Raw genomic sequence first — 15,489 nt, 5'->3', positions numbered from 1 at the left:
TACAACTGTAGCCTTCACCAGTGTGTGAATGTGAGAGTGATTGAATAGTGGCATTGTAAAGCGCTTTGGGTGCCTTGGAAAGCGCTATATCAATCCACTCCATTATTATTGTTATTATTGAATTACTTACGAGTTTAATTTGTCAGCAACTTCCTGCCAGCCCTCTCTCCTTGCTTTTGCAGCCTTTGCAGTGTTCCCTTGCGTTCTGATTAAACTCTGAAACTCCTGAAATCCCTCACTCAAGAGTTCTTGCTCTGCTGCCGAAAAATACTGAGCACACTCCTTCGACATTTTCGCCGACCAATCAGAGGGTTGCCGATCAATGTTTCTACTATCGATGCGTAGCCCCTTTTACGACACCCAGTGATCTCACATTACTTCATCCAGCTGTACTAATCGTCAACAACAGATGTGTTCGGAGAACCGGATTAGCGAACTCAAAGTTAGCGCGATGATTTGGTCTTGGATGTGTCATTTGATCTTGGATGTGGTAAGCGAGGTACGAAGAACGGACCCCTGATATGTAACTTTATTTTGAAATATTGAGTATCAAATGACACAGAAAGACATCTGGAACATGTAAATCACCCTGCTTTGTGACTGAAATCCGTGTTTTATCTGAGTGCGTCTGAACTGAAAAGGAGGCTTACAAGCATCACATGACAAATTGATTTAAAGTGGTAAGAACATGAAAACAGGAACCAAAGAGAAAAGGAGGAAGCAGCACAACAGAAATAGACAGAAGTTACTGAGAAAGGAAACAACACAGAGCTGAATGATGGTGTTAGATACATTCTTCTTCTTTTGTTTTTGCCTGTCCTCCCCAGCACTTTAGCATCAGAATTATTGTTTGAAGGCCAAGAAAAATACCCAACATTTTGACCCTTTACTACGCTGGTCCACTTGATTTTTGTAGTTTATTAGATTTCTGCTAGGATTTTTTTATTATTTTGAATTATTTTTTATTTTCCGTTACTACAATCAGAACGGACAGGACCAGAGAATGGGAAAGAGAAAGACAGAAACAATGCATGGACATCCCAACAAAGATAGTTTGTGCCTGTGAACACCTGTGTGTGTGAGCGCGCTTGTACTCAAAGGTTTCTCCATGTTACTGTTTAATAGTAGGTGTGGGGAGTCATAGCCCTGCCTTCCAGGTTAGGAAGGAGAACCAGGCCCCGGACATCTAGAGGCCCCAAAGCACTTGTAAGCGCCCAAGGAGGACCACTGGAGGGACAGTTGCGCCACCCACCTAGAAAAGAGCTGCCGGGCTATCCTCGGATGGCTACTCCAGGGCAGACTGAGCCCCAGACCAAAGACCTGAGATCCAAGGGAAGGCTGCCGTTTAAAGTTTTAAATGCTTCAAAAAAACCATTCTAACTAAAGTTCAACGTACAGCACTCAGTGGTTAGTCAAAGAGCCGAAATTGTCTAAACATTTAAATATTTTATCGACTCACTCAAAAACAGAGTGTACTTTATGTAAACAAGGTCTGGTGGCCTTATATTGCAAAATGAAGGGTGATTTTGTGGTAATGTGTTAATCTTAAGTAAAACTAAGGTGTAACGCTGAATTGATTGACAATTTATACTTTGTACTTTAAAAACCACTCAAAAGAAGTGAGGATAATTTTGACTCCTGAGGACTCCTGAGGTGAATGGCAAATGGGAAGACATTATGAGGGTGAAGAACAACCCTCCTGCTGATGGAGAGAACAGTGTTTGAGTCTGTCCACAGTGAAAAACACCAGCTGACCTCTGATGTTGGACAGAAGCACAGGAGTACAGGAGAAATCCTCACAGACACTTTGTTTATGGTGTTTACACTGCACGTTTGTGAAGCTCTGTCAAATATTAACTATAGATTCCTGATAACCTTTTGTTTAAGTTTAGCTCTCTGTGGCTCCAACCACTCAGTGTTTCTTCTTTCTTAAAGCCCTCTTACACACTTAGACTGGTCCTGCTTACACATCAGTATTCTGCAAACATTAAAGGAGTCATGTTTGCAGAATACTGCTGTGAGTTGTTGTGTGAAGCAGGCAGGACTGGACCCAAACGCAGACTCATGGATGCAAAAATAAGCTCAAAACTCAACGAACGGAGAATACAAAACATAGGAAGCTAAACCAACAAACACAGCACACAGCCAGGTATGAGGGAGATACCTGGACAGAGGGAAACACAGGACTTACACAAGGAATAGCAAGGGTAGAGAAACAACAGGGAAACACAGCTAATCAGACACAATGAGACAGAGGAAGCAAAACCGAACATAACACACATTACAAAGTAAGAGAGGAAGTGACATGTACACACAGACATGAAAACATATGACTGACATGAGACTGAGGAGATGAGACGGAACACAGGGAGACAAACACAACACCAGGCAAGAGAGACACACAGAGACACACCTGAGAGGGCGAGGGAGAGGGGGGAGGGGCATGAAACATAGAAACAGAAAAGGGACACAAGACACAAGGACACACACAAACACAGAGAGGGACACAGTGGACAGACACACAACTGGAACCTAAATGAAGAAGGAACTAAAACATAGGAGACTAGTATATTAACCTTAAATAATAATACATAACAGACACCAAAATACAAGAAAACACAAGAAAACGCTGTGTCAAATGATCAGAACCATGACATCTAATATCTCTATGTTGTGTCTTACTTTCTGTCTGTTTTCTGCTTCTCTTGTAGCTGAGACTTGTTTGAGTCTCCAAGGCCTGCTGACCTTCAGTTTCATTAATAAATACTGTTAGGTACAGATGAATGAATGCTGCAGTTTAAATACTGAACGATTAATTGAATTTATCATGAGTTGCAATATGACAGTTGTATTTATAAAACCTTTATTAACACACAAATCTCAATTTATGATCCGTATATGTATAAACGTTCATGTAAATACTAATCACTCACACAGACTTTATAAATGACTCCATATATCATTAAGTTTCTAAATAAGCAGATTGTGTTTGATTGTTAATCAGCTAAACATTTATATCCAACATTGACAATGTGAAAGTATATAAAGCCACAAGAGGAGGGAGTCCAAAACCCACAAACAGATTTAAACATGTGTGAAATCATTTGTGAACAAATTTAAAAACATATGAAACAATTTTATAAACACACACGCATCACAACCTGAGTAAATATGAGTCATTTATGAGCTTTAACTTTTTTTTGAATTTAACATCAGCGGTCCCCAACCTTTTTGGCACCATGAACTGGTTTATGTCCACCAATATTTTCACAGACTGGCCTTTAAGGTATCGCGGATAAATACAATAAAACAAAACGAGTACTGATACAAAAAAAAGAGAGGAAAAGATAATTTATTCATAACACACAGGAAAATACCCAGGGAATCTGAGTTAAGGATGAAAATCCTGAAAACCATAAATTTCACACCTGAGCCTCAACTCTGGCGGCCCGGTACCAAATGACTCACGGCTCGGTACTGGTCCATGGCCCGGGGTTTGGGGACCGCTGTTTAACATTCAAAAACTTTCGGGTAATTTTAAGTTTCTTTAGGTTTGAGTTCTTTTCATTCAATAAAGCATGAGTTTTGAGACTCTTTAATGCTCTTGGCTCTGCAGAACTCAAGTTTAAGATGTACAATCTGAATATTAGTTCAGGTTTTGATGTGTGCTCTAATTTAATTTAAATATCTCTGCAGATGCAACAGTCACAGGCAGAGTGCAGACTGTACGGCTCCCCAAAGATAAGGGTTAGGGAGCCTAGCTGTTTCTTTTATTAACACAGCCAAAAGTGATCTTGATTAAATGATCCATGGAAGGAAAGAAATGTACCAAAATTTTTATCCAGATTATAATTTTGAAATAATGGACCCAGATCACAGGAAAGGATGAATATGAATGGGTGGAGAGGGTGGAGAGGAGCTGCAGGCTGAAAATCAGACATCACCACCAAAGTTCGTCATCAGCCAAGAAACACACGAAGCAGGAAAAGAGACAAAAACTGATTCAGGATCAGAAGGTAGAAACATGCAGGCTACAAATCCAGACTGAGGAGAATCCTCTGCTCTACGACTAGGTAAAAGCATCAGAAAGACCTCTGAGACATTTCATTGGTCCCACAGCCAACAGAGGGTGGAGTCATTACAGGTGCTCCACCCTTAGCAGCTGAACACTCTCAGGCACGTCAAAGCAAACACAGCTTCAAAGCTTCAACACAAACACTCTACAGCTCAGAAGGCATGCTCAGTGGTGACATCAGCAGTGACATCATCACCATCTTTATCCAGTCCCTGGCCTCCTCTATCACGCTGGCTCATCTCTATGGAGACGGCTGGTTTGTTCGTTGTCTTCCTGCTCCAGCAGATGGACAGCAGCAGACCAGTGGAGATGAAGTATGGACAGAAGATCACTAGATGGCAGACGAGTCTGAGCACAGACTCACAGGGAAGAGGAGGAGGACCTAAAAGAGGGCACAGAGAAGGAGTTAGGCAGTGTTCTTGTACTCCAAGTGCTGCATACAGTACACATATAGCTAACCTGTCTTTAACCACACTGACCCTGTTATCTGGATGTAACAGAGTTAGAAAATAGCTTAATGAATTTCCTCAAAATTGATGTGCTTTGTGAATAGTTGGAGCCACCTGGTGGACAAACACAGCAACTGCAACTGTTAAGGTTCCAAATTGCTGCACAGCGCATGCCTCAGCAAAGGACAAAAACTCCCAAGCTGGTGGTAGGTGCTTGTGAGCGATACCGTTGTCAATTTGTATGTGTATTAATGAAAACATTCTTATAGTGGTAATTGTCAACATGTATTTTGATTATAAGCAGTACTAGCATGTATCCTGAAAGTTACAGGCATTTTGATGCATGGGTAGTAAATTTATTCACGAGTAGCATCTTAGTTAGCATGCTAAGCTAATACTCGTTAGCTAGTCGGGTGCTTTTTGACTTGGACTCAGCTCTAATGCTTCTCTATGAGATTGTAATTGTTCTAATTCTTTTTAACAGAACTGAATGTTGCAGTTGCTTTGCACACTGTTAATGAAGACTGTGTGCTGTTTTCTTTGTACCAGGTAGGCGCTGTTAAGTATAAGTTTTAATAGAGATTGACAGACCACGTGACTTTCGTGCATTGCATGCCGTGAACTCGTGGCAAAACAATCCAAGTACCGCATCAAATGCAAGTATTTGCAGCACCGCAAAACGTTCATTCTTCAGTTCCAATAAATTCTTGCTTTTTCTTTGCCCCCCAAAAAGGTATGTACAAAACGAAGGAGAATAATGCCGGTCCGTACAAAGACAGACTTGATGAAAAGTCAAAGAAAAGATACGAGGACAAAATCAAACCAGTGAAAGGGTCAGACCCTTACGAGCACACAGAGGGACAAAATACATGCTGCCCAACTTTCACCACGCTCATATTTATAATTATACGGTTCTTGGAGTGAGTGCATACACTCATGAAGTTTAGTAACTTCAGGTCACTGCAACAAGCCCAGGTACAGTTTACCGACGGATGGGTACAGGACCATGAAATGCACCGTGTAGAACGAAAGACCATCGTACGTATCATAAGTTTACCAGTCTCACAAATCGTCGTCATAAATACACATTCGTTAACCGTTTATTAATAGGACCTTTGAGCTCAATGGTAATTAATTAGTAATGGAAATAATTTCTGGTTGCATTACAGAAATGTAGCAGTGACAATAATATTGTATGCTGTAATCGTACTGGACAATTAGTGATACAAAACAACTGTTTTATCCTGTGAATAAAAGTATGTTTTTGTCAATGTACCATGGTAATAACAGAAGCGAAACACAATATTGTGTCAGGACAATTCACTATTTATGCACAATAAACAAAGGAGCATAGCGCAACAATTTCTGTTCAGCGCCAGACTTGCTTGTAACCTATATCACTAATTATGTTAAGAAAAATGACGCATTAACTACAACAGCAGACTGACCTTTGTGGAAATGCTTGGAGCAGACTAACTGGAGTGTTCTGAGACGTTATATTTGGTCTTTGAATGGCTGCAATCTGTCGCCTCTTTGTTACTTCGGAAACATGGCTCGAACAATTTCTCTTCAACGACGTAATCCGATAACAACCGATCTCTTTACCCGTCGGCTTCCCGTGGCTGTCATGCGACCGGCTATTGCAGTTAATAATACAACAGCTTCTTGACATTTTTTGTGTTTCTTTTTATCGCTGTGTAACTGATTTTAATTGAAAGCCTGCGTGCGCTAGTACCTCTTGCCACGAGTTCCCAGAATTCTTTGAGGTTTTACCCCTGAGTGACGTCACATTTTCAATCTCTATTGATGCTGTTGTATAGAGAAAACAGGTTTTTTGTATCACTAATTTTCCAGTGCGATTACAGCATACAATATTATTGTCACTGCTACATTTCTTTAATGCTACCAGAGATTATTTCCACTACTAATTAATTACCGTTGAGCTTAAAGGTCCTATTAATAAACGTTTAACGAATGTGTATTTATGATGACGATTTGTGAGACTGGTAAACTTATGATACGTACGATGGTCTTTCGATCTGCATGGTGCATTTCAAGGTCCTGTACCCATCTGTCGGTAAACTGTACCTGGGCTTGTTGCAGTGACCTGAAGTTACTAAACTTCACGAGTGTATGCACTCACTCAAAGAACCGTATGAGCGTGGTGAAAGTTGGGCAGCATGTATTTTGTCCCTCTGTGTGCTCGTAAGGATCTAACCCTTTCACTGGTTTGATTTTTTTCCTTGTATCTTTTCTTTGACTTTTCATTAAGTCTGTCTTTGTACGGACCGGCATTATTCTCCTTCGTTTTGTACATACCTTTTTGGGGGGCAAAGAAAAAGCAAGAATTTATTGGAACTGAAGAATGAACGCTTTGCGGTATTACTCAAACGACTGGAGAACTGGACAGGTCTTTCAGGAACTGTACTAAACTGGTTCAAAACATACGTAGAAAACAGGAAATACTTTGTATCAATAGGTAACTTCACATCTGAGCAGACAAGTATCACATGTGGAGTTCCCCAAGGTTCCATCTTGGGACCCCTTCTGTTTAACATCTACATGCTCCCACTGGCACAGATTATAAACAACAACAAAATAAACTATCACAGCTATGCAGATGACACACAAATATATATCACAATGTCACCAGGAGACCGAGGCCCTGTACAGGCTCTTGGTAAATGCATTGAGGAAATCAATGACTGGTTGTGCCACAATTTTCTCCAGCTAAACAAAAACAAAACTGAGGTAATAGTCTTTGGCGCCAAAGAAAAACGATTACAGGTCACCAGAGAACTTCAATCTATACATCTAAAAACCACAAACCAGGCGAGAAATTTGGGTGTAGTGATGGATGCAGACCTAAACTTAGAAAAACACATTAAGACAATAACAAAGTCAGCTTACTATCACCTCAAGAATATATCAAGGATAAAAGATCTGATGTCTCAACAGGACCTGGAAAAACTAGTCCATGCATTCATCTTTAGTAGGCTTGATTACTGTAACAGCATCTTTACAGGTCTACCTAAAAAATCAGTCAGACAACTACAGCTCATTCAGAGCTCTGCTGCTCGAGTCCTCACTAAGACCAAAAAAGTGGACCACATCAGTCCAGCTCTGAGGTCCTTACACTGGCTGCCTGTCCGTCAGAGGATAGACTTTAAAGTTCTGATGCTGGCCTATAAAGCTCTGAATGGTTTAGGACCAAAATACATCAATGACCTCCTGACCCAGTATGAACCATCCAGATCCCTCAGGTCATCTGGATCCGGTCTTTTATCAGTTCCCAGAGTCAGAACCAGACATGGAGAAGCTGCATTCAGCTTTTATGCTCCTTATATCTGGAACAAACTCCCAGAAAGCCTCAGATCAGCTGAAACACTCAGTTTATTTAAATCCAGGTTGAAGACTCACCTGTTCTCAGCTGCATTTGAATAAAGCACCAAATCCACACTTTAAGCTTAAATTTCAAAACTTACATTTAACTACTGATTTTATCTACTGTTCTGATTTTATCTGTTTTGATTTTATATACTGTTGTTTGTTTGTTTGTTTGTTTGTTAATTAGTTAGTTTATTTGCTTGTTTTATTCAATTTTAAATCATGCTTTTTATTTGTTCTTGTTTCTAATGTCTCTGTAAAGCACTTTGAATCACCTTGTTGTTGAATTGTGCTATACAAATAAACTTGCCTTGCCTTGCCTTGCCTTGCTGCAAATGCTTGCATTTGATGTGGGTACTTGGATTGTTTTGCCACGAGTTCACGGCATGCAATGCGCGAAAGTCACGTGGTCTGTCAATCTCTATAGGAAAACAATGATGAACAATGATGATTGTTTTATAATAGAAAAGTTGTTTTTATATGTTATTGTTGTTGTTGGTTAGGAAAAAGGAGAAAAATAAATAAATAATACTGCTACTATACGATCACAGGTTTGGTTTCAGCTAGAACTTTAAAAAAAAAAGACTTTGTTGATGTTCTGTTGTATGTGTTATATTTGCAAAAGGACAAAAACTCCCAAGCTGGTGAACTGAATGTTGTAGTTGCTTTGCACACTGTTAATGAAGACTGTGTGCTGTTTTCTTTGTACCAGTTGCCAGAATAAAGAGGGAGCCCAGAGTAAGGGCAAGTCCAGCGTTGCAGTGCTGTCCTTTCTACATGGGCATATCACACCACTTGCACAATAGACTCACAGAACAGCAACAGCTACTGTAGTATCCTGACTGGTTTTATGCTCAGAAACTGGACTATGAATCACAACTTAAACTGCAACTGTGAGACTCACCAGGATATTCTTCGAAGAAAACATTAATTCCGTAGCGCAACACGTTACAGGACTGAATCTCCACACAGCTTTGCGCATCTAGCTCCATGCAGGCGGATGCAGTGGGGGAACTTGCACAATCGGTGGCTGACTAAATACTTTTTTTCCCCACTGTATGTCACTCAGCTTGATTCAGCCTTTGGAGTTGTTGAGGACGGTGAAGAGCTTTACACTGCCTTTCTTGGCTCGAATCAAAACAGCGGAAAAAACCCATTTGCCTTCTTGAACCGTCTTCACAGCCTTCTCACATGAGTCATTTCTAGAGGGGGAGCCCCTCCTGCAAATGTAAATGAACTGCTTCTTAAGCAATTATTAGAGGTTGCTGGGACCAAAGCTTGATAATAAGTCTCCAGCTTGAAGCAAAAAAGAGCTTTCCACCCTCATTTTCAGAGCTTCTCCTCATGTTAAGGACTGAGGAAGAGCGTCATTTCGCCAAGTTGGACCGCATGAAGAAACATTTGGGTGCAACAAAGGCTGCTGCACATGCACACTCAGTTTTTACACTCAACAAAAATATAAACGCAACACCTTTGTTACTGCTCCCATTCCCCATGGGATGGACGTAGAGACCTAAAATTCATTCCAGATACACAATATAACCATCCCTCCCAAACAGTGGTCACAAATCAGTCCAAATGTGTGGTAGTGGGCACATCTGCTATATTGAGATAATCCATCCCACCTCACAGGTGTGCCACATCAGGATGCTGATCTGACATCATGAGTAGTGCACAGGTGTACCTCAGACTGCCCACAACAAAAGGCCACCCTGGAATGTGCAGTTTTTTGCGCTATTGGGGGTCTGGGGACCCAGAACCGGTCAGTATCTGGTGTGACCACCATTTGCCTCATGCAGTGCAACACATCGTCGCATGGAGTCTATCAGATTGTCAATTGTGGCCTGTGGAATGTTGGTCCACTCCACTTCAATGGCTGTGCGAGGTTGTTGGATATTCGTGGGAACTGGTACATGCTGTCGTATACGCCGGTCAAGCACATCCCGAACATGCTCAATGGGTGACATGTCCGGTGAGTATGCTGGCCATGCAAGAACTGGGACATTCTCAGCTGCCATCTGCCCTGAACAATGTGAACCATGATTCATCCGTGAAGCGCACACCTCTCCAACGTGCCAGACGCCATCGAATGTGAGCATTTGCCCACACAAGTCTGTTACGGCGACGAGCTGGAGTCAGGTCAAGACCCCGATGAGGATGACGGGCATGCAGTTGAGCGTCCCTGAGACGGTTTCTGACAGTTTGTGCAGAAATTGTTTGGTTGTGCAAACCAATTGTTCCAGCAGCTGTCTGGGTGGCTGGTCTCAGACGATCTTGGAGGTGAACCTGCTGGATGTGGAGGTCCTGGGCTGGTGTGGTTACACGAGGTCTGCGGTTGTGAGGCCGGTTGGATGTGCTGCCATATTCTCTGAAACACCTGTGGAGACGGCTTATGGTTGAGAAATGAACATTCAATGCACGGGCGACAGATCTGGTTGACATTCCTGCTGTCAGCATGCCAGTTGCCACTTGCGACTCCTACTCCAACCGACAGTGAAGCTGCGAAATTCGAACAAAAAGTTAATGCGCTCACAAAGCAAGTTGAACAGTTAACTTTAACTCAAAGGCCAAGTAGCACCACCCCAAGTACTGAATCTCTTGTAAGTACTGAATCCAAATCTGTGAACCCAAAATCGAATGAAACTGCCAAGCTTGAAAGTCAAATAGCCGAGCTGTCCAAATGCTTGTCCAAAGCCAAAGACATTCAACCAAACCTGAGAAATATGAGCCCAAAATTCTCTAGCTGTCAACACCAGAAACTCACAGGCATTTGCTAAAGTTCCTGGCACACCTAGGGCATGGTTTTGCTTTACGTGTGGGGAAGACAATCACATCGCAGTAAGCTGTACAAATGATAATCTCAACTCAAATCCCACACTTGTCCGAGAAAAGCATGCAGAGTTGAGAAAGAAACAGACTGATTTTGCAGCACGACAGGCCACAGCCCCGTTTGCTTTAAACTAGTGGCAGCTCCTGTCGTGGGACACCCAGGAGCTGAAACCCTTGATTCCCCCAGTCCCGAGATATTAGCTTGTGGTCCTGAAGTGCAAATCACAGAACCCATTCATCCCATAGACAGCCTAGATCCTAACTTCCTCTTCCCTCAAGGTCTCATAGGCCCACACTGTGCAGCCTCAGTACTTGTTGACGGGGTGCCCTGTGAATCCATAATGGACTCAGGCTCACAGGTTACGACCATTTCTGAGTCTTTTCACAAGATGCACCTTTCCCACCTTCCCATCCAGCCAATACATGCTCTTCTTGAAATTGAAGGAGCAGGAGGGCAAAACGTGCCATACTTGGGTTATGTTCAGACTTGCATTAAATTTCCCGAAAACATTGCAGGCAAAGAACAACAATTAGCTGTCTTGGCCCTTGTTGTTCCTGAGTGTCACTTTAACAGTAGAATTCCACTGTTGATAGGGACAAATGTGCTTTTACGGGTTTATGGACAGTTAGTGCATCAAGATGATCCCAAGTTCATTCGTAAGCTACACTCTAAGCAGTTTGCAGCGATCCTTCAACATGTTGCCCAAGTACAAAGAAATTATACTCATTCCTGCCCTGTCATGTTGCATAGCAAGGGGGCGGTGACAATCCCTGCAAGACACAAACAATGCCTAATGGGAAATGTGAGGTTAAGAAAGAACAACCGGAACACAAGTTTTGTTCTTGAGCCGCATGAGCAGTACAAGTTACCAGGTGGATTGCTTCTTGAATCGGCTTTAGTAGACATTCCTTTTAATTCCAGCAGTAAAGTACCTGTCATTGTACACAATGTTAGTGAACATGCTGTTACGTTGCAGTCAAATAGCATTGTCGCTCAAGCTTGTGCAGCCCAACACGTTTCCCCACTAGCATCGAGTCAAACTCGGAATCCTCCAAGTCAAAATGAACCAGACAGCGACCACCTCACATTCAACCTTGATGATTCTCCCATCCCAGAGCAATGGAAAGAGCGAATTCTGGGAAAACTGAGATCCATCCCTGAAGTTTTTGCTCTCGATGACATGTCCCATGGCCACACCACAGCTGTGAAGCACCAAATTAAATTGAACAATGAAACACCTTTCAAAGAGCAGCCAAGGCCCATACACCCAAGTGACAGGGAAGCTGTCAAACAACATCTAAGAGAATTACTGGATGCAGGCATCATTCGAGAGTCACAAAGTCCTTTCGCCTCACCAATTGTATTGGTAAGGAAAAAGAATGGCTCGATAAGGCTATGCATAGATTACCGTAAACTAAATCTAAGAACTATTCAAGATGCATATGCCCTGCCAAATGATGAGGAGACATTCACAGCTCTGAGTGGAGCTAAATGGTTTTCGGTCATGGAACTTAAGTCCGGTTACTATCAGGTGGAGGTAGCCGAGGAGGACAAGCCTAAGACAGCCTTTGTGTGTCCTCTTGGCTTCTATGAATTTAATAGGATGCCACAGGGTGTTACAAATGCCCCAAGTACCTTCCATCACCTGATGGAGAAGTGTGTGGGTGATCTCCACCTCACCTCCACAGGTGATCTCCACCTGTGGTTACCTGCTTGTCTTTTTAGTCTTTACCTGCTCTTCTTTTTAGACGACCTGATTGTGTTCTCAGACACATTAGAAGAGCACGAATCCAGGCTAATGAAAGTTCTTACTCGCTTGAGAGACTACGGTCTTAAATTATCCCCAGAAAAATGCCACTTCTTCAAAACATCTGTGAAGTATTTAGGGCATGTTGTGGATGCTCACGGAGTCCACACCAATCCCGAAAAGATCTCTGCTCTGAAATGTTGGCCGCGTCCATCCAATTTCAAAGAGCTTAAATGTTTTTAGGCTTCGCTGGATACTATAGGCGTTTCGTTGAAGGGTACTCCAAGATAGCCAAACCGTTGAATCGTCTCACTGCCGGTTACCGGCCACCGAAGAAGAGAGGCAAGATTTACAAGAGAGAACCACCCAGACTTTCTTACAGTCCCACTCAGCCTCTCGGGGAACAATGGACTCATGAGTGTGAAACCTCGTTCCGAACAATAATCGAAAAGCTGACTTCTGCACCAATTCCTGCTTTTGCCAACCCACAACTCCCCTATGTATTGCACACGGATGCTTGTCGAGATGGGCTGGGAGCTGCGCTCTATCAGGAGCAAGAGGGGAGGCTGAGAGCAGTTGCTTACGCTAGCACTCTTTCTAAGAATGAACAGAACTATCCCACACACACTTGAATTCTTAGCCCTCAAGTGGGCTGTGTGTGAAAAGTTCAATGACTACCTTTATGGTTCTAGCTTCACAGTCCTGACTGACAATAACCCGCTAACTTGTGTTTTGACAACTGCGAAATTAGATGCGGCAGGACACAGGTGGTTGGCTGCCTTGTCTACTTACAATTTCAATATTAAGTACAGGGCAGGTCAAGCAAACGAAGATGCTGATGGGTTGTCACGGCGGCCCCAAGAGCCTCCTCATGAAGATGAGGCATTTGTCAAAGAAAAAGCTCGTATTGTTGACATGAAAGAACGTCTCATTAACATGCCAAACAATCTTGACCATGAAACGTTTTCTGCCTTGTGTCAGCGTCACTCGGTGTCATGCCTTTCAGAAACCCTCTCAGTTGTCAAGAGTCTTGCTATTGACCCCAGCTCAGTCACTGAGGCTTATGGAGAAGACATCTTACCCTCAATGACAGATGCTGATTGGTGTGCTGCACAAAAGGATGATCCTTCTCTCACTCGTGTTATAGCCCTGTTGGGAAGAGGCTTGAAACCCAGCCCCAAAGAAACAAATCTTGAATCGTCAGATGTTAAACTCCTTCTGAAACAATGGAACAAACTCGAGCTCAGTAATGGCGTGCTTTACAGGAAATTCAATGACAGAGATTCCCTTGTGTACCAGTTAGTACTGCCCCAAAAGTACCGCGACAGAGCCCTGAAAGGTGTACATGACGAGGTTGGTCACCTCGGGGTTGAGCGTGCCTTACATCTCGCTCGGGCAAGGTTCTACTGGCCATGAATGGCTCAGTCCATTGAAGAGAAGTGTAAGAAATGCTCACGTTGTCCCATGAGGAAGGCCCTTCCCCAAAAGGCTGCTCCACTACAGAATATCCAGACAACTTACCCTCTTGAGCTAGTGTGCATTGATTACTTGTGTATTGAGCCCGATAGTCGAGACAGCAGAAATATGTTAGTATTGACGGACCATTTCACAAAATTTGCAGTCGTGGTCCTGACAAAAGATCAAAAGGCTAAGACAATAGCCAGGGCTCTTTGGGATCACCTTATCATCCCCTATGGTATCCCTAGCCGTCTGCTTAGTGACCAAGGCAGAGATTTTGAATCTAAGCTTGTGAAAGAGCTCTGCACATTGATTGGGACAAGCAAAATTCACAAAACGCCCTATCATCCACGAGGAAACCCGGTGGAAAGGTACAATAGGACTCTCTTAGACATGTTAGGCACACTGGAGGACAAAGACAAGTACCATTGGAAAGACTTTGTTAGGCCATTAACACATGCCTACAACTGTACACAAAATGACACAACAGGGTGATAGGTTTTGTATTGTTGATTGTCATTTATGCTTAGAAACATTTACTCATATATGCTTAGAAGTATATAATCATTTGTAGATTGAAAGAATGTCTCATCCTAAGAGGTGTATAATCAATTGTGTAGTGATAAGTTGTGTGATCTTTAACAGGCTACAGAGGCTTGGTGTGCATTCCTGGAATGCACACCTGCATCTTGGGGGCATGGGAAAAGTTCGCATCTTGTCTTATTGTTTTATGGTAGGATTAACGTAGCTACGTTTGTTCTAGTCTAAGTGCTTTTGTGTATAAATTAACTGCTGGACTTCCTTACTGTGTTATCTAGGATGAGGGGGGGTCTACCCTCTTCCTGACCAAGGATGTTTGCTTGTGTGCTTTTATGACCCTTTGATCAGCAGTACAACACACACACACACACACTCACATACACACACACTCACACACACACACATACACACACATACACACACACACACACACACACACACATGCAAGGTACTCTTTGTGTGAATGTAGACGTCATATGTTAATGAACCTATGCATATTCATGTAACCTCAATAAAAGGACAGTGGTACGGGAGAACGGACGAGAGCAACTGGGGTCAAGCGAAGGGACGGCGCTCTGTCCAGTCTCTCCCGTGCACGAGTAACATGAAGAACTTGCCTACTTCGTGTCTTGCTTTGCGGTGTAATTATATTGTCTTCAACGTTCCAGTGAATAGGTTTATGCTACAAACCTATCACAGGGTACTGTCCATACGAACTTATGTTTGGCAGACAGCCGAGGTTGCCTTTTGATCTTGTCCTGGGTACTCACCCGGGCAAAACCAGTCCAAAGTCTTAGTCTGACTATGTTAAAGGTCTTCGCCAAAACCTCCAAGAGAGTTACACCCTTGCCAGCGAACACTCACAAAAGATGGGTGAGAAGAATAAAATGAGGTTTGATAAAAAGATCAAAGCTGCAGAACTGTTTCCAGGTGACAGAGTTTTAGTACCTTCAACTCACCTGCAGAAACAGTCAGAGCAGACAGCAGCAGCACACACGCACCT

The 15,489-nt window shown here is 42.8% G+C and overlaps 1 protein-coding gene across 2 annotated transcripts in view; it reads right to left on the bottom strand.

Moving 5' to 3' along the window:
• Positions 1 to 2,947: 2,947 nt before the first annotated feature.
• The window catches only part of LOC308396452 (uncharacterized protein), a 55,048-nt gene continuing 42,506 nt past the window's right edge, over positions 2,948 to 15,489 (bottom strand). Inside the window, exons 8-9 of one of the 2 annotated variants that reach the window (XM_080881765.1) lie at positions 15,446 to 15,487; positions 2,948 to 4,457 (exon numbers count right to left, since the gene is read on the bottom strand). In XM_080881765.1, the coding sequence (XP_080737891.1) occupies positions 4,228 to 4,457; positions 15,446 to 15,487 (272 nt within the window). In that variant the 3' untranslated portion in view covers positions 2,948 to 4,227. The remainder of the gene's footprint in view (positions 4,458 to 15,445; positions 15,488 to 15,489) is intronic. The other variant, XM_080881766.1, reaches the window with a different exon arrangement.

The sequence above is a fragment of the Rhamphochromis sp. 'chilingali' genome, assembly GCF_963969265.1.
Source record: "Rhamphochromis sp. 'chilingali' genome assembly, chromosome: 1".
NCBI classification, from domain to species: Eukaryota; Metazoa; Chordata; class Actinopteri; order Cichliformes; family Cichlidae; genus Rhamphochromis; species Rhamphochromis sp. 'chilingali'.
This window is presented reverse-complemented; position numbering and strand designations above follow the sequence as displayed.